At 43.5% G+C, this 23258-nt stretch overlaps 1 protein-coding gene across 4 annotated transcripts in view; it reads left to right on the forward strand.

The window, feature by feature from the left end:
- LOC141054888 (uncharacterized) overlaps positions 1-23258 on the forward strand; it is a 186828-nt gene that overhangs the window by 47774 nt on the left and 115796 nt on the right. For 3 of the 4 annotated variants that reach the window (XM_073551778.1, XM_073551782.1, XM_073551777.1), the window contains exons 4-8: positions 185-308; positions 20629-20726; positions 20804-20882; positions 20986-21083; positions 21198-21315. In XM_073551778.1, the coding sequence (XP_073407879.1) occupies positions 185-308; positions 20629-20726; positions 20804-20882; positions 20986-21083; positions 21198-21315 (517 nt within the window). The remainder of the gene's footprint in view (positions 1-184; positions 309-20628; positions 20727-20803; positions 20883-20985; positions 21084-21197; positions 21316-23258) is intronic. The other variant, XM_073551781.1, reaches the window with a different exon arrangement.

The raw sequence follows: 23258 nt of genomic DNA on the forward strand, positions 1-23258 counted from the left end.
AGGTGACTGCTGGGACATTACACAGGACGGCACTGGAGGATTCTGGGTGATGAGCGGAGAGGTGACTGCTGGGACATTATACAGGATGGCACTGGAGGATTCTGGGTGATGAGCGGAGAGGTGACTGCTGGGACATTATACAGCACTGGAGGTTTCTGGGTGATGACGGTGTCGTTGTTGTCAGGTTCCTATAAGGTGTCAGGACGTCGCTGTCTATCTCTCCATGGAGGAGTGGGAGTATCTAGAAGGACACCAGGATCGGTACCAGGCCGTGATGATGGAGGAGCTCCGGCCTCTTACACCACGAGGTGAGCAGCGAGGCTCCTTGTTGGCTCCGGTGGATGTGATGACGTCTCTCCGGCGTCCTCCTATAATAGATGAGTTTTCTCCAGACTTGCTCTGGTTTTCTCTACATTTTCTCCGTCTGACAACAGCTTTCATTTCCCTGATTATTTTCTTCTGATCTGTGGGTCGCGGTTTCTCCGCTGTCGTCTCGTCTTCATCAGTCTTGAGTCTTCGTTCTCTACTTTCAGATTCTGTCTCCTTCCTTAGAGCATCGGTCACATTTTCTCTGCAGATGTCTCGTCCTTCTGTCCGTTCTCTCCTGTGAGGTCTTTTGGTCCCTAAGTCTATTGTGGATTGTTACTCAGCATAGTCGGGGTTAATTTACTGATGATTTTCCTCCTAATCCGCTGTCGGTCGTCCGTCCCTCAGAATCGGTGCAGGCTCAATGTCGTCATCAGTCGTTTTCAGCGTCCGGCTCCTCCCTCTTGGCTAACACTTGTCACCTTCCTTGGACTCCGCCTTCATTCTCTTTCTTCTTCTTTGTGACAAATCACTTTCTCTGTACGATCCTTCTTGGATACCGGTCAGACGCCTCTCACACAGCCAAATCAGATCTCACACTTTGCACTGACGAGGGGCTATATCCCGAAACACTGTCTGCAAATTGAGATTCTGGTTTGGCTTTTATGCTAAGTGTCATAAAAAACTTGTTAAAGGGTCGACATTGACTTCCAATAGGTGGCTCTAGAGTTCTAGTCCGCTTCCTCTCTGAAGAGACAATTTGCATCCGTTCTGTGCACAAAGTCCTGGATAAATATCGGCCCCGGACCGTCCCTCAGACCTCGGGACACGAGTCGCTATCCTGACATAAAGATGGAACGTGGTGGAGCCGATCACCCGTCAGTCTGACATGGAGGCTTTCCAGCCGTTCTCCGGCCCCGCGTCTATTCACCTCTCACTCTGCAGGCGTAGAAGCACAGAACTCTCCGTACTGGAGAAGGTCCGATCACCGCACACTGCTCTCTATAGGGGGTAATTCACAGCATGGGGTACAATGCAATAAGGGAAATAAGATGTGAAAATTTCCTCTTCCCAGATGCAGAGGACGGGGTCTCTAGCGCCACCTATAGGAGGCAGCAATCCTAGGAGTCAGTGTCAACGTTTCCACCGCATCCTGATAAGTCAAACTGCCATGTTTGCTCTTCTTCCCTCCCCGTCTTCCATAATCCAGAACATCTTTATTTTCCGTCCTCAGATGTTTGAGTTCATGTGTTTTTTTTTCTGCAGGATGAATTGTGCATTCTACAGCTCTTTGATATCATATTAGGCTTGTATAGCGGTTTTGTTCTGTATTATTTGGCTGTATATTGGGATTTTTTTAGCCCTGTATACTGGGATTCATTGGATGGGATTTTTGGTGCATATTTGCGCACTGTATGTTGGAAATTGTTTGGCATCAGTTGAACTCTGTATGGCCGGTTTCACACTAGCGCTTTTTCAGCGCGCGCACGGCCGGGGGTAGCTCCGCCCCCGATCCGGCTCTCTGCCCGGCGTGCCCGCCCCTTCCTTGTAGCGCCGCCTCCTAGCGGACAGCGGCGCCTGCGATCGGCGCACCCTATCTTTAGCATAGGGTGCGCCGATCGTGCGCAGGCCGTGCGCTAGTTGCGCTTTGACCTGCGCTGCGCACTTTTGACGGTGCGCCGTGCGCGCCAAAATCAAACTTTTCGGATTTTGGCGCGCACGGCGCACCGTCAAAAGTGCGCAGCGCAGGTCAAAGCGCAACTAGCGCACGGCCTGCGCACGATCGGCGCACCCTATGCTAAAGATAGGGTGCGCCGATCGCAGGCGCCACTGTCCGCTAGGAGGCGGCGCTACAAGGAAGGGGCAGGCACGCCGGGCAGAGAGCCGGATCGGGGGCGGAGCTACCCCCGGCCGTGCGCGCGCTGAAAAAGCGCTAGTGTGAAACCGGCCTAAGTGACTGGGACTTTTTGATGCTTATTATTTGAGCACTATATGCTGGTATTATTTGGGCGCTGCATATCGGTAGGTTTTTAGCACTGTATAGAGTTTTTTCCTGTCTGCACGATGTGTTTAATATGTTATTGTGCATTTGCTGTCTGCCTCACAATACATTGCAGGGGGGAAGCCTCTTTAGATGTAATCCACAGCCCGCACTGCCGAGTACAGGAGACTTTTCTTTGGCTACAATGATGTTCTTGGTATATATTGGTATTTGTTGTTGACATTACATGGACACTGTACATCAGTATTAATTGGTTTGTAATATTTGGGCACTATAGATATCACTATTTGGTTTCTATTAGGGTACGTTCTCACGTTCAGGAATTGCTGCGGTTTTGCGCTGCGTGTTTATGCAGCATCAAACCCGCAGCGGTCAGATGTTGCAGCATAGTGGATGGGATTTGTAGAAATCCCATGTCCATTATGAGTGCATCTGCGCCTGCAGATCACCCACGGACGCTGACACGTGGTGCGTCTTTCAGAACGGCAGCATGTTAATTTCTCTTGCAGAGACGCTAATCATCACAACAGAAATTACCATATTTTTTGCACTATTAGACACACTTTTTTCCTCCAAAAATGGGGAGGAAAATGCGGGGTTTTTCTTATAGTCAGAATGTATCCGCTATGGTGGGGAGGTGGGGGAGCAGCGGGTCACAGGAGGCTGGAGCTGGCTGCTGCGGCTAACTCCTGTGCCTGCTGCTAAAGAACAATGAATATTCACTGCATTCCACGCCCATTTATTTCATTTTAATGGCATCCTGGTATGACTGGCTCACACCCCCATCCTAGTATGCATGGCCCCATCAGAAAACATTAAAAAAAACAAACCATTACACTTATCTTCCCGGCGCTCTCTCGCAGTCCAGTGCCAAGAATGCTTGATGGAGAATGCAATGATATTAGATATAGTGCTGGAAGATGCACCCCCATGCAGGAAGACACTTAACGGGCTACTGGGGAACAGCCGATGGTCGACCTGAATTTGATCAATGCTCCTGACACGTAAGGATCAAAGCCGCAGGTATGGTCGACAGGGCAGATCAAAAGCTGCAGAGATATCATAAAGTTGGGAATGTATGAACCGTGAACCAAGGAAACTAGACATTGTCAAAGCCGAAATGGACAGAACAGAACTCAACTTACTCAGAATTAGCAAATAAGATGATCTCAATTCAGACATTTCCAGTTAAAAGCCAAAGGAAAGAAAAAAGGGTCAATGCATGGACATAGCGCACTCCAGAATAAAGAAAATTAACAAAAAATATATATTTATTATGCCAATGACATACAAAAACACCTACAATGATAAAAACATGTAACAACAATACGAGGCAACAAAATCACATCCCTGGTGCTGTTCCATGTAGTCGTCAGTAGGGACTATGACATAGGTGTACAGAGTCAGGAGCATTCCAGAAAGTATATATAGAGAAATGCATATAAGTGCGACTGTCCCCGGCTTGGTCAACTCAATATAAAAAATAAGGATACCAATGGAAAACATACAATATACAAGATATCAAATAATATCAATTACAGAAGATGGAAAACGTGTAATATATAAAATATCAAATAATATTAATGACCGAAAATGGGCGTCCCCAAGAACGGTAAGAAGGAATCAGGATTCAGAAAAGGCAGCGGAACTAGAGATGTGATTGCTAACAATAGATGGAAAAGGCCAAAGAATACAACAAAGATCTGTTTTTGTTTCATCGACTACAGCAAGGCGTAAGACTGTGTTGATCATCAGAAACGTTGGGTACCATGAAGGATATAGGTGTACCGAACAATCTGATCAGGATGATTAGGAACCTTTACATCGACCAAGAGCAACAGTCCGAATGGGACACGGCATGGTTCAAAGTAGAGCGAGGCTCCAGACATGGCGCCATCTTGTCACCATTTCTCTTCAATTTACATGCAGAAGCTATTGTCAGGAATGCTGGACTTGCTGTAAAAGAAGGAATCAAAATTAATGGATGAATCATCAACAATTTTAAATATGCAGATGATACAACATTGATAGTAACAAGCGTAGATAGAGTGAAGGACTTATTACGGGAGGGTCAAGATAGAAAGCTCGAGCATGGGACTCCTAGATCCCTACTCAACACAAAGAAGACAACTATATTGACTACTGCCAAGTAAGACCAGGACATATTTGAGATGGTCAGCGAAGAACTGGACATTGTAAAGGATGATCACTCAAGTTGCAGCAACGACGTCTGACCAGACAATATTCTCCTAGTATTTTACAGACTTGTCTAAATGTTGAGAAAACTTTAAACCGTGCTCGAACATGTGTTTTACTCAGCAAAGGAGGTTGCATAATGAGCGTGCACACAGGCCATGGAGGTTGCGTGGTGAGCGTGCATATAGGCCATGGAGGCTGAGCGCTTTAGAGTTTTCTTTGAAACAATTGTACCTGCTGATTCCAGGTCTGTCTGTTGCTCTCCACAGGTGGTTCTTGGCTCTTGGATAGCTCTTCTGATTAATTCTCTCTCCTTTGTGTGAAATCTTGTGGGGAGCACCTGATTGTCTCCAGATTATGGTAAAATTATGTTCTTTCCTCTTCCAGATTATGGTCCCAGCAGTGCTCACTGGAACCTTTTGTAGTTTAGGAATTCTTCGGTAACCAATGCCATTAGAATGCTTTGTAGCAATAAGGTAGCAAAGGTCTTCAGACAGCTCACTCTTTTTACCCATCAAAAGATGTTACTTGTGTGGCACCTTGGTAATGAGAGATGATTTTTAAACAGTAATTTTTATTGATTTTTATCATACACACGTGGTCAAAATTGTTGGTACCCCTCGTTTAATGACAGAAATAAACACAATGGTGACACCACTTGAATCTGACAAAAGTAATAATAAATCGAAAATCTATGAAACTGAGCAAATGTAAGTCAGACATTGACCATGCTTCCACAGAATTAGAAAAAAATAAAACTCATGAAATAGGCCTGGACAGAAATGATGGTAGCCCTGAAAATAATGTGACAGAAGGGACATGTTACATCGCGGTGTGGCCACTAATTATCATCACAGGGGTCTACAATCTTGGAATCAGTGAGCGGCCTGTATAGAGGCTACAGATACTCACTCTGCTGTGTGGTGACATGGTGTGTATCACACTCAACATGGACCAGAGGGAGAGAAGGAAAGAGTTGTCTCAGGAGATTAGAAAGAAAATTATAGACAAACATGTTACAGGTAAAAGTTATAAGACCATCTCCAAGCAGCTTGAGCCCAGAAAAACTTCTAAACAGATTAAAGGTGAAATTCAAGTTTAAGGAGCATCAGTATCAGATCGCACCATCCATCGTTGTAGGAGCCAAAGTGGACTTCATAGGAGACGACCAAGGAGGGCACCATTGTTGGAAAAAAATCATAAAAACGCCAGACTGGAATTTGCCAAACTATAATAATAATAATAAATTTTATTTCTATAGCGCCGACATATTCCGCAGCACTTTACATTTCAGAGGGGATTTGTACAGACAATAGACATTACAGCATAACAATAATCACATATGTCATAACAGATACCAAGTGGAATGAGGGCCCTGCTCGCAAGCTTACAGTCTATGAGGAAAAAAGGGGAGACACGAAAGGTGGGTGGTAACAGTTGCCCTGATTGTATGGACCAGCCATAATGTTAAGTGTGTAACAGTACAGACACAGAGGGCTAATGGATGTATAAAGCATGAGGGAACATGATGCGGGGAACCTTGTTATGGTAAAACTTTTGACTGTGCCACACATTGATAGATTAGGTTAATGTGTTGAGGCGGTAGGCCAGTCTGAATAAATGAGTTTTCAGGGCACGCTTAAAATTGTAGGGATTGGGGACTAATTGTATTGACCTGGGAAGTGCATTCCAAAGAATTGGCGCAGCACGTGTAAAGTCTTGGAGATGGGAGTGGGAGGTTCTGATTATTGAGAATGCTAACCACAGGTCATCAGCAGAACGGAGGGCACGGGTAGGGTGGTAGACTGAAACAAGGGAGGAGATGTAGGGTGGTGCTGAGCTATGGAGGGCTTTGTGGGTGAGGGTAATAAGTTTATACTGAATTCTGGAGTGGATGGGTAGCCAGTGTAATGACTGGCACAAGGTAGAGGCATCGGTGTAACGATTGGTGAGGAATATGATCCTACCTGCAGCATTCACGACAGATTGGAGAGGGGAGAGTTTGGTAAGAGGGAGACCGATTAGAAGAGAGTTACAATAGTCGAGACGAGAATGAATAAGAGAAACAGTAAGAGTTTTTGCAGAGTCAAAAGTAAGAAAAGGTCGGATTCTAGAAATGTTTTTTGAGGTGCAGAAGGACGTCAAGTTAACCCTTGACATGATCAGACCGTGAGACAGCAAACAAAACCCGGCCTGGATCATGACAAGAGGGAGTTAGAAGAGAGTTACAATAGTCCAGACGAGAATGAATAAGAGAAACGGTAAGAGTTTTTGCGGAATTAAAAGTAAGAAAAGGTCGAATTCTAGAAATGTTTTTGAGGTGCAGATAACAAGAGCGAGCCAGTGATCGAATGTGGGGGACAAAGGAAAGCTCGGCGTCAAGTATGACCCCAAGACAGCGGGCATGTTGCTGGGGAGTAATAGTGGAACCACACACAGAAATGGCAATGTCGGGTATAGGTACATTAGTAGCGGGAGGAAACACGAGGAGTTCAGTCTTTCACAGGTTCAGTTTCAGATATAGTGAGGACATGATATTAGACACAGCGTTTAGACAATTGGCGGTGTTTTCTAAAAAGGCTGGCGTGATGTCAGGAGAACAAGCGTATAATTGGGTGTCATCAGCATAGAGATGGTACTGGAAACCAAATCTACTGATTGTTTGACCAATAGGGGCAGTGTACAAGGAGAAGAGGAGGGGGCCTAGAACTGAACCTTGAGGATCCCCAGCAGTAAGGGGAAGATGAGAGGAGGAGGAACCAGCAAAAGATACAGTAAAGGAGCCGTCAGAGAGATAGGAGGAGAACCAGGCGAGAACGGTGTCCTTGATGCCCGTGGAGCGGAGCATGGTGAGGAGGAGCTGATGATCCACAGTGTCGAATGCTGCAGAGAGATCCAAGAGAATTAGCATGGAGTAATGACCATTAGATTTATCTGTTAGTAGATCATTAGAGACTACATGTTGACAAGCTACAAAGCTTCTGGGAGAATGTCCTATGGACAGATGAGACAAGAATGGAACTTTTTGGCAAGGCACATCAGCTCTACGTTCACAGATGGAAAAATGGAGCATATCAAGAAAAGAACACTGTCCCTACTGTGAAACATGGAGGAGGCTCTGTTATGTTCTGGGGCTGCTTTCCTGCATCTGGCACAGGGCGTCTAGAATCTGTGCAGGGTACAATGAGATCTCAAGACTATCAATTAATTTTAGAGAGAAATGTGCGAGAAAGTGTGAGAAAGCTTGGTCTCAGTTGCAGGTCATGGGTCTTGCAATAGGATAATGACCCAAAACACACAGATAAAAACACCCAAGAATGGCTTAGAGGAAACATTGGACTATTCTGAAGTGGCCTTCTATGAGCCCTGACCGAAGTCCTATTGAGCATCTTTTTAATTTATTTTTTTTTGTCAGATTCAAGTTATTTCTGTGACCATTGTTAGGTTTTCTATCATTAAACGAGGGGTACAAACAATTTTGACCACGTGTGTACAGTTGTGGCCAAAAGTATTAACACCCCTGCAATTCTGCCAGGTAATACTCAGTTTCTTCCTGAAAATGATTGCAAACACAAATTCTTTGGTATTATTATCTTCATTTAATTTGTCTTAAATGAAAAAACACAAAAAGAATTGTCCTAAAGCCAAATTGGATATAATTCCACACCAAACATAAAAAAGAGGGTGGACAAAAGTATTGGCATTGTTCGAAAAATCATTTGACGCTTCTCTAATTTGTGTAATTAACAGCACCTGTAACTTACCTGTGGCACCTAACAGGTGTTGGCAATAACTAAATCACACTTGCAGCCAGTTGACATGGATTAAATTTGACTCAACCTCTGTCCTGTGTCCTTGTGTGTACCACATTGAGCATGGAGAAAAGAAAGAAGACCAAAGAACTGTCTGAGGACTTGAGAAACCAAATTGTGAGGAAGCATGAGCAATCTCAAGGCTACAAGTCCATCTCCAAAGACCTGAATGTTCCTGTGTCTACCGTGCGCAGTGTCATCAAGAAGTGTAAAGCCCATGGCACTGTGGCTAACCTCCCTAGATGTGGACGGAAAAGAAAAATTGACAAGAGATTTCAGCGCAAGATTGTGCGGATGTTGGATAAAGAACCTCGACTAACATCCAAACAAGTTCAAGCTGCCCTGCAGTCCGAGGGTACAACAGTGTCAATCCGTACTATCCGTCGGCGTCTGAATGAAAAGGGACTGTATGGTAGGAGACCCAGGAAGACCCCACTTCTTACCCTGAGACATAAAAAAGCCAGGCTGGAGTTTGCCAAAACTTACCTGAAATAGCCTAAAACGTTTTGGAAGAATGTTCTCTGGTCAGATGAGACAAAAGTAGAGCTTTTTGGGCAAAGGCATCAACATAGAGTTTACAGGAGAAAAAAAGAGGCATTCAAAGAAAAGAACACGGTCCCTACAGTCAAACATGGCGGAGGTTCCCTGATGTCTTGGGGTTGCTTTGCTGCCTCTGGCACTGGACTGCTTGACCGTGTGCATGGCATTATGAAGTCTGAAGACTACCAACAAATTTTGCAGCATAATGTAGGGCCCAGTCTGAGAAAGCTGGGTCTCCTTCAGAGGTCATGGGTCTTCCAGCAGGACAATGACCCAAAACACACTTCAAAAAGCGCTAGAAAATGGTTTGAGCGAAAGCGCTGGAGACTTCTAAGGTGGCCAGCAATGAGTCCAGACCTGAATCCCATAGAACACCTGTGGAGAGATCTAAAAATGGCAGTTTGGAGAAGGCACCCTTCTAATATCAGGGACCTGGAGCAGTTTGCCAAAGAAGAATGGTCTAAAATTCCAGCAGAGCATTGTAAGAAACTCATTGATGGTTACCGGAAGCGGTTGGTCGCAGTTATTTTGGCTAAAGGTTGTGCAACCAAGTATTAGGCTGAGGGTGCCAATACTTTTGTCTGGCCCAATTTTGGAGTTTTGTGTGAAATGATCAATGTTTTGCTTTTTACTTCATTCTCTTTTGTGTTTTTTCATTTAAGACAAATGAAGATAATAATACCAAAGAATTTGTGTTTGCAATCATTTTCAGGAAGAAACTGAGTATTAGCTGACAGAATTGCAGGGGTGTCAATACTTTTGGCCACAACTGTATGTATGGAAATGTACATCCAAAAGCATTTTCTTAGCTTACAGATTCTTAATTTCAGTTTTCGATTATCATATTACAATTTGTAAGGTCAAAATACAGAATAAGCAACACATAAACTCCCGTCTTCCCAGATATGCAGGAAATAGTTGTATATCTCTTGTGTGCACCTCTCCTTTCTTTTCGTACATCTTCTTAACCCCTTAAACGTTATAGAATATTTAGTTTGCATCCATAATTTATATTACGTCTCAGCCAGTGTCCCTACCATCTATTCCATCAACATTCAGATCAGCTATTTTCACGTCCCCAATGTTCCACTCATGTCCTCCAATATGTACCAACTGGTCTGCTCAAAGGGTTTCATAATTCCCTGAAGTTCTTTTGTATATTGTTTAAGTAAAAAGCTTTTCCACGTTGTCATGAGCGATTTTCTACTCTTTTCCTTGTTGCGTTCTGCTTCCAGCCATTCTAAGTGACATAAAGTCTTCATTATTATAGCTTTCCGATTTGGAATGGAATCGCTCAACCAGTTCTTCAATAAGCTTCTTTTGGCTATCAGACAGATTAATTGGAACATTGGAGTTAATGTTTCCTTCCCTTTTTGTTGTGTGGCTCCATATCCCTTCCAGTAATGGAAAAAGGAACGGTAACAGGTTCAAAGATATCTTCCCAATGCCCAAATTTTCCATCATATGCTTTGTCTTTCCAGAATTCTTGTACTTTTAGGGCAGCCCCAGAGTCCGTGCAGTAAATCGGACTCTCTAAGTTTACATTTTGGACAATCTACTGTACCAGGCGATCACTCCTTCTTCCAGATACTGGTATGTCGAAGGCCAGTATAGCTCTATGCATTATCCTAAATTGTGTGTCTCTCGTAACTTCGCTCTAAATATTTTTCCGTACTGCCTGCCAACCTGCTAGTATTTTTTCCCCAATTTCCTCACTCTCTATTTGTTTAGCCCAGGATCTAAATGTTTGTTCTATGTCCATTTTCCCAAGGAAGTCTTTTAAACCTCTGTATATTGTGGATATCTTGTGTGTGCCTGCTCGGCCAAATAATAGATTATCCATTGCATCCCTTCTCGTTTCTTCCCTCACATTTATCAGATGTGTCATAATCGTTCCTTGTATTTGTCCAAATTGTAGGAATTGCTGTTCACTTAGCTTGAATTTTGATATTATTAATAATAATAATAATAATAATAATAATAATAATCTTTATATAGCGCCAACATATTCCACAGCGCTTTACAGTTTAACAGTTTCAAAACAAGTCATAAGTAACAATGTTACAACTTTAACAATACGATTAAAGCAAAATAAGCCGCCCCCGCTCGTGAGAGCTTACAATCTACAATGAGGTGGGGGAGATACAGAGTACAGGTGTGTATTTACAATGATGTATTTACAATGAGGGTCCAGCCATCTTGAGGGAGTGAGGGATGGATGGAGATAGTGAATGGGCTACACACGCACACTTACACATAGAATTACTTTGATTAGTGAACGTGATAGGCCGCTCTGAACAAATGTGTTTTGAGGGAGCGCCTGAAGCTATGCAAATTGTCGATAGTCCTAATTTTTTTGGGTAGAGCATTCCAAAGGATTGGCTCAGCACGGAAGAAGTCTTGGAGTCGGAGTGGGAGGTGCGAATTATTGTAGAGGTTAGTCGAAAGTTGTTTGCAGAGCGCAGCGGTCGGATAGGCCGATAGACGGAAATGAGGGAGGAGATGTAGGAGGGTGCTGCACTGTGGAGAGCTTTGTGGGTGAGAACAAGTACATTGTAAGTACTGGCGAAGAGTGGACATGTCCGAGTACCGATTAGCCAGATGGATGACCCTGGCTGCTGCATTAAGTATGGACTGGAGAGAGGATAGTCGAGTAACTGGGAGGCCAATTAATAGGGCATTGCAGTAGTCCAGGCGGGCGTGGATCAGTGCTACAGTGAGGGTTTTGTTTCCATGGTGAGAAAAGGGCGGATTCTAGAGATGTTCTTTAGGTGTAAGCGGCAAGAGTGGGCAAGAGATCGTATATGGGATGTGAAGGAGAGACTGGTGTCAAACATAACACCTAGACAGCGCGCCTGCTGCCGGGGTGTTATTGTGGTACCACCCACGGAGAGGGAAATGTCAGATTTAGGGAGGTTAGTAGACGGCGGGAGCAGAAGTAGTTCATTTTTGGAGAGGTTGAGTTTCAGATAGAGAGCGGACATGATGTTGGAGACTGCGGACAGACAGTCACTTGCGTTCTGTAGTACAGCGGGGGTAAGGTCGGGGGATGACGTATATAGTTGTGTGTCATCAGCATAAAGATGGTACTGAAAGCCAAATCTGCTGATGGTCTGTCCAATTGGGGCCGTGTAGATAGAGAAGAGAAGGGGGCCAAGGACTGAGCCCTGAGGTACCCTGACAGCGAGAGGAAGAGGAGATGACGTGGAGCCAGAGAAAAAAACACTGAAGGAGCGGGTCAGAAAGATAGGAATAGAACCAGAAGAGAGCAATGTCCTTAATGCTTAGTGACTGGAGCCTATGGAGTAGGAGATGGTGGTCAACAGTGTCCAAAGCTGCAGAAAGGTCGAGAAGAATGAGTAGAGAGTGTTCACCGTTACATTTTGCTGTCAGAAGGTCATTGGTCACTTTGAGTGCAGTTTCAGTCGACTGTAGTGAACGGAAGCCGAACTGTGAAGGGTCTAGAAGGGAGTGAGTGAAGAGGTAACAGGTAAGGCAGGAGTAAACTAGGCACTCCAAAAGTTTGGAGATGAAGGGGAGATTGGAGACTGGTCTGTAGTTGTTTGTGCAGGATGGGTCGAGAGTGGGTTTCTTTAGTAATTGTGTAACGATGGCATGTTTGAAGGCGGATGGGAAAATGCCCAAGGAGATGGAGAAATTAAAGATTGCAGTTAGGTGAGTTGTGATGACTGGAGGAGATGTGAGGGAATGGGGTTGGTAGTGCATGTAGTCGGACGAGAGGAAGAGAGGAGTCTGGAGACTACTTCTTCTGTGATGGGATTAAATGTGGAAAGTGAGCCAGGGGAAATGCAGGGAGAGATGGGAGTCACAGCACTTGGTGGTAGGGAGCAGATTTCCTGATGGATATTTTATATTTTTTCTATAAAGTGGGAGGCCAGGTCATCAGCACAGATGTCTGTGATAGGGGCTTGTGCTTTTGGCCTGAGGAGGGAGTGAAAAGTGTCAAAAAGTTTCTTGGGGTTTTTGGCTAGTGAGATCAGGGTGGTGAAGTAGGTCTGTTTAGCGAGGTGAAGGGCAGCGTTATAGGTTCTTAACATAAATTTGAAGTAGATGAAATCTTCTGGTGTGCGGGTTTTTCTCCATAGGCGTTCAGCACTCCTAGAGCATCGCTGGAGAAGTTGAGTTTGCGATGTGAGCCAGGGCTGTTTTCTTCTGTGCTTGGAGGTTCTGAGGGTTAGGGGAGCTACTTGGTCAAGGGTGCTTCTAAGAGTGTCGTTGTAGTGATGAACAGCCAGATCAGGACAGGAAAAAGAGGAGATTGGGACAGTGATGAGTGTAGTGAGGCTGCTAGTGTCTGAGGGTTAATGGTTTGTAGATTTCTGAATGTGTGGTAGGTAGGAGTGTGCTGGGGTGGGCTAGGATTTGTGAGCGTGAAGGAGAGATTGTTGTGGTCAGAGAGTGGAAGTGGCGAGTTATTTAGGTGGGAGATTGAACAGAGCCGGACAAAGACCAGATCAAGGGTGTTACCGTCCTTGTGTGTCTCAGAGGTTGAAAGCTGCAAGGGGCCTAGAGAAGTGGTTAGTGATAGAATCTGGGATGCAGATGTGGAAGTAGGGCTGTTAATGGGGATGTTGAAGTCTCCCAGGATAAGAGTTGGTAGTTCTGAGGAAATGAAGTTCGGCAGCCAGGCTGAAAAGTGGTCAAGGAAGTGGGTGGGTAAGCCCAGGGGCTGGTATATGACCGCTACTCTGAGGGAGAGGGGACGGAAGAGTCTGATGGTGTGGACCTCAAAAGAAGGGAATGAGAGTGATGGAACTGGGGGGATGACCTGGAAAGTGCATTGTGGGGACAGAAGTCAGAATCCTGAATCCAGGTTTCACTGAGGGCCAACAGATTAAGAGAGTTGTTCAGAAAGTAGTTGTGCAGGAAAGGAAGCTTGTTACAGACAGACTGTGGATTCCAGAGGGCACAATTAAAAGATGGAGATGAGGGAGTGCAAGTAATATTAATACGATTACTATGTTTTCGATATAAGGTAGGGTAGGGTTTGAGGTTGGGGGATGGTGGACGAGTATTGGGGGAGATGTCCCCTGCAATCAGTAGGAGTAGGAAGATAAAGAGCAAGTAGTTGTTTTAATTGTAAGTAGTTTTTTCTGCGATCTGTTTGGCCAAGATGGGCTGAGGTTTCACAGGAAGGTGAGGAGTGCATGGGAGCTGTACATGGGAGAGGGAAGTATAGAGGGGCTGATGTGTATGAGTCGTGATGGAGGGGGGGATGGGGTGGTGAATGTGGATTGCAAGGGAGCCCAGGAGGATAGAAATAAAGCACATGGTTAAAAGGGAGAGCAAAGTGTGGGTTACCTGACTCCTGCCCTGATTAACTGCCATGGATAACCAGGGCTGTGGAGTCGGTAAGCCACAGTTGCGACTCCGACTCCTGGATTTTATCAGGCTCCGACTCCGACTCCTTCATAAATTGCCAATTCATAACAACAAATTTACTGTTGTAAGATATTAAACATCGTGCTTATTCAGTTTCTCACCATCATATACGTAATCAGACCACTTAGAGCAAAAACTACATTTATTAGAATACAATTAGAATATAGCAAATAACTTTTATAAACTTTTCTAAACTGTAAGTAAATATGCAATAAAAACTTTTATGCAGTTAATAAGAAGAAATCTATAAATTTGTCCTCAGAAAAAGTATTGCCTCTGTCAGATCCTCCTTCATGGATGCCCTCAAATCTGATCTAATTATTTTGAGAGCAGAGAACAACCTCTCTACACTAACTTGTGTTGGTGGCAAAGCAGTAACCACTCGGGCAACATCTCTGACAATGTCAGGATACAGAGGAATCGCTTGTTGCACTGTTATTTTTGATGAACGGTCAAATTTCTCAATTTCTTTTAGTGCACATGAAAAATTCTGCTGAAATGTACTGGCTGTGTTCCTTGATGGGGATGACTCTTCTTCTATGCGGGAACGCTTTGCACGGTCCTTGTGATCCAAATATTTTTCGAAATTAAATTCTTCATCAGTTGATAATGAGGGTGAAGATGTGGCAGGACGACCAAATTCTTCTTGTTCCTCCTGACTGTTCTGCAACCCTTTCATCCTTACTGCTATTTCAAACAGAGCTTCTTTTCCTTTACTTAGCTGTTGATCATCTAGAAGAATCCGATGCATTGGGTCTACATAAACAGCTGCCAAAAGAATGTTATTTTGTAATAGTAGCTCCTCTCTCCGTTTCATTGATGTAGCAATGCCACTTGCAATTAACCCTCCTCTTTGGGACAGGCGAAACATCAGGTTCTTCCACTCCTTTAAGAAAATACCTGGAGTTAAGTCCTCTGCTTGTAATTTTTTAGTCACTGTAAATGGGTGCTCTAGCAATTTTTCCAGCTCAGTCACCTGATTCCACTGACTTTCATTTAGCGTCAGTTGAGGGTTAGCCTTGTCTACAAGAAAGGTTTTCAGTTCAACCAAGCGCTGAATCATTAAGTAAGTACTGCCCCATCGTGTGGCTTGATCAATAATTGCCCCTTTTCCAGCACGTCTCTTCAAAATTGAGTCAACTTTAGGGGTTCTAGCAACAGTAGCCAATTTTCTCACCTTGCCAATCAGTGCAGCAGCATGTCCTTCTTGCAGACTGTCTCTTATAGCCAGCTGTAGCGTATGCACAACACAGCGCATGTGATGAATGAAAGAACATATTGACACAGTTTCAACAAGATCATCTAAACTATCATGTTGCTGTTCATCTGAAGCAACTTCAGTTTGCTCCTCAGTTACAATACTGTGTTCCTCTATTTCAAACATTTCTGTGTCTGTGGACCCAGAATGTTCTTCTAGCTGCTGGTCACCATCATTACTCTCATTCATTAGCTTAATAGTACTTATCATATTTGAAGCATTGTCAGTTACGACAGAAAGAACTTGCTCTTTTTTAAGTTCATAGTCTTGCAGAACCTTTTCCACCAAGACCTGGAGAAACTCACTGGTGTGATGAGCTTTGGTGTCTTTTACTGCCAATGTCTTGGTAACTATTTCATTTTTGTCACAAACAAATCGGACATTGATGGCAAAATAGTTCCCTCTGTGACGTGTGCAGGCATCCATTTTAAGAAACAGAAAGCGTCCCTTGAGAGTTTTTTTAAGTTCTTCCTTTTGTTTAAAAGCTTCTTCGATTACTAATTTTCTAATACTCTCTCCAGAGAAACACCAAGCTTGCGGGCCATTTCCCCATTCAGACACATAAAAGCTGGTCGTGAAAATAATGAAATAGGCACACTATCCTTTACAACAAGCTCTATGATCTGTTTTTTAAATGTATCTACTGTCATTGTCACAGTAACTTTGTCACTGACAAAATATCTTGCAACTGATGGCTGCAAAGTTCTCTGCTCCTTTGTTTGGCTGGAAGAGCTGGGCACTGGTTCATTGGTTTGGATGCAGTGTTTCTCATCCACTGCTTTCAGTACTTCTGGATGAAAGCGCTGTAAATGTCTCTTTAGATTAGAAGCTCTGGTAGGAGCATTTTTATCTTTGCCTGAATATGCACTCATCTTGGCTTCACAGCATTTGTTTTCGTCTGGATCATTTGTCATACACTGACAGACATAATGTTTTCTATCTTGAGTGATGGTGAAATGTTCAAATACAGCTGATTTAATGTGATGCTTCTTTGACATTCTCAGGTTTTTAATTCTGCATTCACAATCCAAATGACAATTGTTTTTCCTAAAAACAATTGTACAAAATTATTGCCAGGTCGTACAACTGATATAGTGGTCAGTAATACTGTTATTATTCCTCATGTACTCACAGTTAACTGATGCAAAGTTTGTTGAAAGGATAATACTTCTTACAGTCTTCCTCTGCTGAGTAGCAGGCAGCTGTGAGATGCTTGGAAGACACACACCTAGTATGATCTAGTCTAGAGGAGGAGCTTTACTACTAAGAATTCGCAACACATTTTCACTTTCAGTTTCATACATTGTAAGTAGGGGGGTTGGGGCAGCATGAGGTTAACCAAGTATAAGATTAGATAAGGGCAGTGGAGAACAGTGACACACAAGAAGTAAGAAATGTCTCTATCTCCAGCAGAACTGCTTATCACTGTTGTTCATAGTTTGATAGAACATATACAGTGGGGAAAAAAAGTATTTAGTCAGTCAGCAATAGTGCAAGTTCCACCACTTAAAAAGATGAGAGGCGTCTGTAATTTACATCATAGGTAGACCTCAACTATGGGAGACAAACTGAGGAAAAAAAAATCCAGAAAATCACATTGTCTGTTTTTTTTTCATTTTATTTGCATATTATGGTGGAAAATAAGTATTTGGTCAGAAACAAGCAATCACGATTTCTGGCTCTCACAGACCTGTAACTTCTTCTTTAAGAGTCTCCTCTTTCCTCCACTCATTACCTGTAGTAATGGCACCTGTTTAAACTTGTTATCAGTATAAAAAGACACCTGTGCACACCCTCAAACAGTCTGACTCCAAACTCCACTATGGTGAAGACCAAAGAGCTGTCAAAGGACACCAGAAACAAAGTTGTAGCCCTGCACCAGGCTGGGAAGACTGAATCTGCAATAGCCAACCAGCTTGGAGTGAAGAAATCAACTGTGGGAGCAATAATTAGAAAATGGAAGACATACAAGACCACTGATAATCTCCCTCGATCTGGTGCTCCACGCAAAATCCCACCCCGTGGGGTCAGAATGATCACAAGAACGGTGAGCAAAAATCCCAGAACCACGCGGGGGGACCTAGTGAATGAACTGCAGAGAGCTGGGACCAATGTAACAAGGCCTACCATAAGTAACACACTACGCTACCATGGACTCAGATCCTGCAGTGCCAGACGTGTCCCACTGCTTAAGCCTGTACATGTCCGGGCCCGTCTGAAGTTTGCTAGAGAGCATTTGGATGATCCAGAGGAGTTTTGGGAGAATGTCCTATGGTCTGATGAAACCAAACTGGAACTGTTTGGTAGAAACACAACTTGTCGTGTTTGGAGGAAAAAGAATACTGAGTTGCATCCATCAAACACCATACCTACTGTAAAGCATGGTGGTGGAAACATCATGCTTTGGGGCTGTTTCTCTGCAAAGGGGCCAGGACGACTGATCCGGGTACATGAAAGAATGAATGGGGCCATGTATCGTGAGATTTTGAGTGCAAACCTCCTTCCATCAGCAAGGGCATTGAAGATGAAACGTGGCTGGGTCTTTCAACATGACAATGATCCAAAGCACACCACCAGGGCAACAAAGGAGTGGCTTCGTAAGAAGCATTTCAAGGTCCTGGAGTGGCCTAGCCAGTCTCCAGATCTCAACCCTATAGAAAACCTTTGGAGGGAGTTGAAAGTCCGTGTTGCCAAGCGAAAAGCCAAAAACATCACTGCTCTAGAGGAGATCTGCATGGAGGAATGGGCCAACATACCAACAACAGTGTGTGGCAACCTTGTTAAGACTTACAGAAAACGTTTGACCTCTGTCACTGCCAACAAAGGATATATCACAAAGTATTGAGATGAAATTTTGTTTCTGACCAAATACTTATTTTCCACCATAATATGCAAATAAAATGAAAAAAAAAAACAGACAATGTGATTTTCTGGATTTTTTTTTCTCAGTTTGTCTCCCATAGTTGAGGTCTACCTATGATGTAAATTACAGACGCCTCTCATCTTTTTAAGTGGTGGAACTTGCACTATTGCTGACTGACTAAATACTTTTTTTCCCCACTGAATATTTGAGTAACATTTATAAAATTCATATGAAAGTTCAATTATGAAATAGTAATACATTTTTTTTAAAGCTGGAGTCGGTACATTTCTACCGACTCCGACTCCAACCAAAACTAACTCCGACTCCACGACTCCGACTCCACAGCCCTGTGGATAACTGCCATTTACTTGATGCTTAGCTTCTGTGATGCTTTGCTTATGGGATGCTTGTGTGCTGTATATCCCACACTGCGTGCTTCCCCTTAGAAAACTACTAAATATATAGGCCACACTACAGGGTCTCTTCCCTACTCAGCCACCTATTTTCTTCATGCAGTAGCTTTTGTGGATCCCTTTCACCCTCCATTCCTGAAATAGTTTGTTGTCTGCTATTTGTTGTAGCGATGGATAGATCTCTCGAGATTCTCCATGATAATTTGAATTTTCTCCTAAGTTCCTTCCATGTGACTATTGTGTCTTTGGTACACGGTACACTATTGAGTTTTTAACTTTTGTAGACAATAGGCTTTGTGACGTGTGTAACAAGGCGACTAAGTTTCATGGGCAGGCATATGATTTTTCCACAACCATATCAGAAAACCCATTAGAGTCTTTAAACCAATCTACTATTTGTCGGGAAATACATTCTAGATTATATCCTCTTATGTCGGGCAAGTTTACCCTCCCCCCTTTCTTTTCCTTGGATGCCATCAGTTTACTCAGTTTTATACGGGGTCTCCGACCTTTCCGGATAAATTTCCTGATAGCCTAATATATTTTTCCCTTGTCCACATGCTTTAGGTCAGGAGAACAGGGATGGTCTGTAATGAATACATGAGTTTTGAGAAACTCATTATTTTTAAAAGGTGAATCCTGCCCAAAAGACCCAAAGGCAAGTTTTGCCACTTTACTAATTCCTGTTGGATTTTGGAGATGACTGGAGGAAAGTTTATATATTGACTCTGGTTTTCTACCCAGCTTGATATCCAAATATGTTATATGTGTTTTGAATATCGGAATACCGCATACTCCCTTTTGTACCATATTACTTCTGCCTTTATCTGTTAAGTGGAGAATTTCGCATTTGCTTTTATTTAGAGTGAATCCCGAAAACCGACCAAAATTTTCCATAAGATCTAGAGGATCCCTGGCAGATCTGTTGCCACCTCAGCCATGTAGAGTATTATATCATCTGCAAAGTACGAGGCCCTAAGCTTCATGTCCCCTATCGATATCCCTTCAAATACTTCATGTTGTTCTATGTATTGTTCTAGTGCCAGGTCGAATATAAGCGGGGACAAAGGACATCCCTTACGTGTTCCCTTTTCAAGTGGGAAATTTGCCGATTGATGACCCGGGGTTTGAATTCTTGCTGCGGGGTTAGCATGCAGGGCTTTTATAAAAATTTCTGAAATTCCCACTAGACCAATTTTGGCCAAAACTTGTCCTACCCAATTTCACTTCACCTTATCAGAAGCCTTCTCATGAAGCAGCTGATGTTATTTGTTACTGTCAAGATTGCTTTCTAATTACTGATAGATCTCCGCTGGTGTCAGGACTTTCCAGGGCTTTTTTTTGCACCTTTCTTCATTAGTTTTGTTCAATACTTTTCTCTGTGTCATTTCTCATTATTATACATGATTTATGGACATTGGATGGCTTGTTACTGACATCTGGCAAGGATTTCAGGTCAATAGAACATTTCCAAATAGATTTACTTAGAAAGTGATAATCTTTTCAATACTTATTTCACCCGCTGTGTGTGTAATATATACAGTATATGATTCATGCTTTGGAATCAGAGGTGTATATACTATACGCTCACTGTGAGTTCCCAATTGTTGACCTAATAATGAAAACAGTTGAAGCCTCGCCAATCACTAGTCAGTCAATTTCGTAATTGTCCTGATGATTGGAGGCAGCGGTGTGTCCTTCCCTGACATAATGGTGGCTGCGGTGAAATCTGTGTGATCTCTTGGCTGATAACCTTGACATACTGGTTTTAACAGTTGTCTCATATATAGACAGATACACGGCAGGTCATGTATTCAGTCTGTGTGTCTCCACAGATGGATCCAGGAGGAGAAATCCACCAGAGAGATGTCCCCGTCCTCTGTATCCCCAGGACTGTCCGGAGGAGAATCACACCATCCCGGAGGATCATCAGGTAGATGACACTGAAGCCCCGACAACATCTGACCATGAAGTGATGGGACCTGAGCTCATCTTACATTTTCTTTTTAGGGTGAAGATCTGATTGATATTAAGGTTGAGGTTATACATGGAGCACAAGAGGCGATCGCAATATGGGCCGATCAGCAGGGTGAGGAGGGGAGACTGTCATGTCTGTTCTGTGGTCACCATCCACCACTCCCATCATCTTATCACATGACACAATCTATTCCATAACTGTGTGTTTCATATAGATGGACTTGCGGAAAGGAATCCACCAGAGAGATGTCCCCGTCTTCTGTATCCCCAGGACTGTCCGGAGGAGAATCACAACATCCCGGAGGGTCATCAGGTAGACGGCGCTGAGCTCTGTACCCCGGATCTGTATATGGGGGACATTTCTGATTGGGGTCATACATTTTGGTGATTTCTTGTATTGTGCTGATTGTTCCATCTGATATATCAGGATGAAGATCTGATTAATATTAAAGTGGAGGATGAGACAGAAGAAGAAGCGATGACGAGGAGGGATCAGCCGTGTGTGAGTGACGGGAAGGAGGAGATTCCGGGAGATGTTTCCACAGGTATGTGATAATGACCGACGTGTGATATTGTGTGTGTGTGAGTCTCCGGTCCGGTGATGGAGCAGCCTCTCCTGTACAGAAAGTACGGCTGTGCTCCGATGACTATCTGGGATGTAGGAGGGCCAGAACATAGGTCTCAGTTGGAGACAAGTGGAGGACACCAGGTAGGTGACAGAACATGAAATATGTTTAGTCACTTTTCTAGGATGTAGGGTTCCTGTGACATAAACGGGATCACGAGATTGTGTGTGTGTGTATGTATGTATGTGTGTGTGTGTGTATATATATATATATATATATATATATATATATATATATATATATACACAGATGCAATACATGCGATCCCGTAGACTCCCTCCAACGTATAACATCTACACCATGTTCTAAATTATTATGCAAATGCTATTTTTCTCTGATTTTTTCCTAAGTGGTCGGTGCAAATGACAGTCAGTCTAATAAAAGTCATCACCCGTTAGAGTAGACATTGAATTTTATTGAAGAAACCTCCCAATGATAACAGTATAATCTCCAAAATGACTAAAAACTCAAAATGCACTGTTCCAAATTATTAGGCACATTAGAATTTCTAAACATTTGATATGTTTTAAAGAACTGAAAATGCTCATTTGTGGAATTTGCAGCGTTAGGAGGTCACATTCACTGAACAAAAAAGCTATTTAACTCCAAAACATCCTAACAGGCCAAGTTACATGGTAACATAAGAACCCTTCTTTGATATCACCTTCACAATTCTCGCATCCATTGAACTTGAGTTTTTGGAGAGTTCCTGCTTGTATTTCTTTCCAGAAGGAAGGTTTCTCCCAGGCAAGTTCATCGGATTAAGAGAGCAGCTACTAAAAAGCCATTACAAACCAGCAAACAGATATTTGAAGCTGCTGGTGCCTCTGGAGTCCCTCGAACCACAAGGTGTAGGATCCTTCAAAGGCTTGCTGTGGTGCATAAACTTACTATTCGGCCACCCCTAAACAGTGCTCACAAGCAGAAACGGTTGGAGTGGGCCCAGACATACATGAAGACTAATTTTCAGTCTTGTTTACTGATGAGTGTCGAGCAACCCTGGATGGTCCAGATGGATGGAGTAGTGGATGGTTGGTGGATGGCCACCATGTCCCATCAAGGCTGCGACTTCAGCAAAGAGGTGGAGGAGTCATGTCTGGGGCCGGAATCATGGGGAAACAGCTGGTAGGGCCCTTTAACTCCTTTCTGACATCTGACGTACTATCCTGTCCACGGTACCCCGGGCCGTATGACCGGGGACGGTATAGTACGTCATCGCGATCAGCGGCCCCCCTGGGGGGAGCGCCGCTGATCGCGGCCGGGTGTCAGCTGATTATCACAGCTGACACCCGGCACTATGTGTCAGGGGCAGTCACGGACTGCCCCCGGCACATTAACCCCCGTCACACTGCAATCAAACATGATCGCAGTGTACCGGAGGTTTAGGGAAGCATTGGCATCGGCAGCGATCTGACACTTGACAGTGATGCCCCCCTGGGACAAAGGAATAGAGTGTAAAAAAAAAACAAAAACCAAGAGTAAAAATAATTTATAAAAAATCGCTAAAACAAAAAAAAAAATCCCTAATGAATTCATTCTTTAAAAACAAAAAAACAATAAAAGTACACATATTTAGTATCGCCGAGTCCATAACGACCCGCCCCATAAAAATGTCTCACTAGTTAACCCCTTTAGTGAACCCCTTAAAAATTAAAAATAAATAGCAAAGCAAAAATTAATGCTTTATCTTCATACCGCCGAACAAAAAGTGCAATAACGCGCAATCAAAAAGACGGATATAAATAACCATGGTACCGCTGAAAACGTCATCTTGTCCCGCAAAAAAACGAGCCGCCACACAGCATCATCAGTGAAAAAATAAAAAAGTTATAGCTCGCAGAATAAAACAATGCAAAAATAAT

Source organism: Dendrobates tinctorius, unplaced genomic scaffold, assembly GCF_039654945.1.
Source record: "Dendrobates tinctorius isolate UK_male_01 unplaced genomic scaffold, ASM3965494v1 ptg000180l, whole genome shotgun sequence".
Lineage (NCBI taxonomy): Eukaryota > Metazoa > Chordata > Amphibia > Anura > Dendrobatidae > Dendrobates > Dendrobates tinctorius.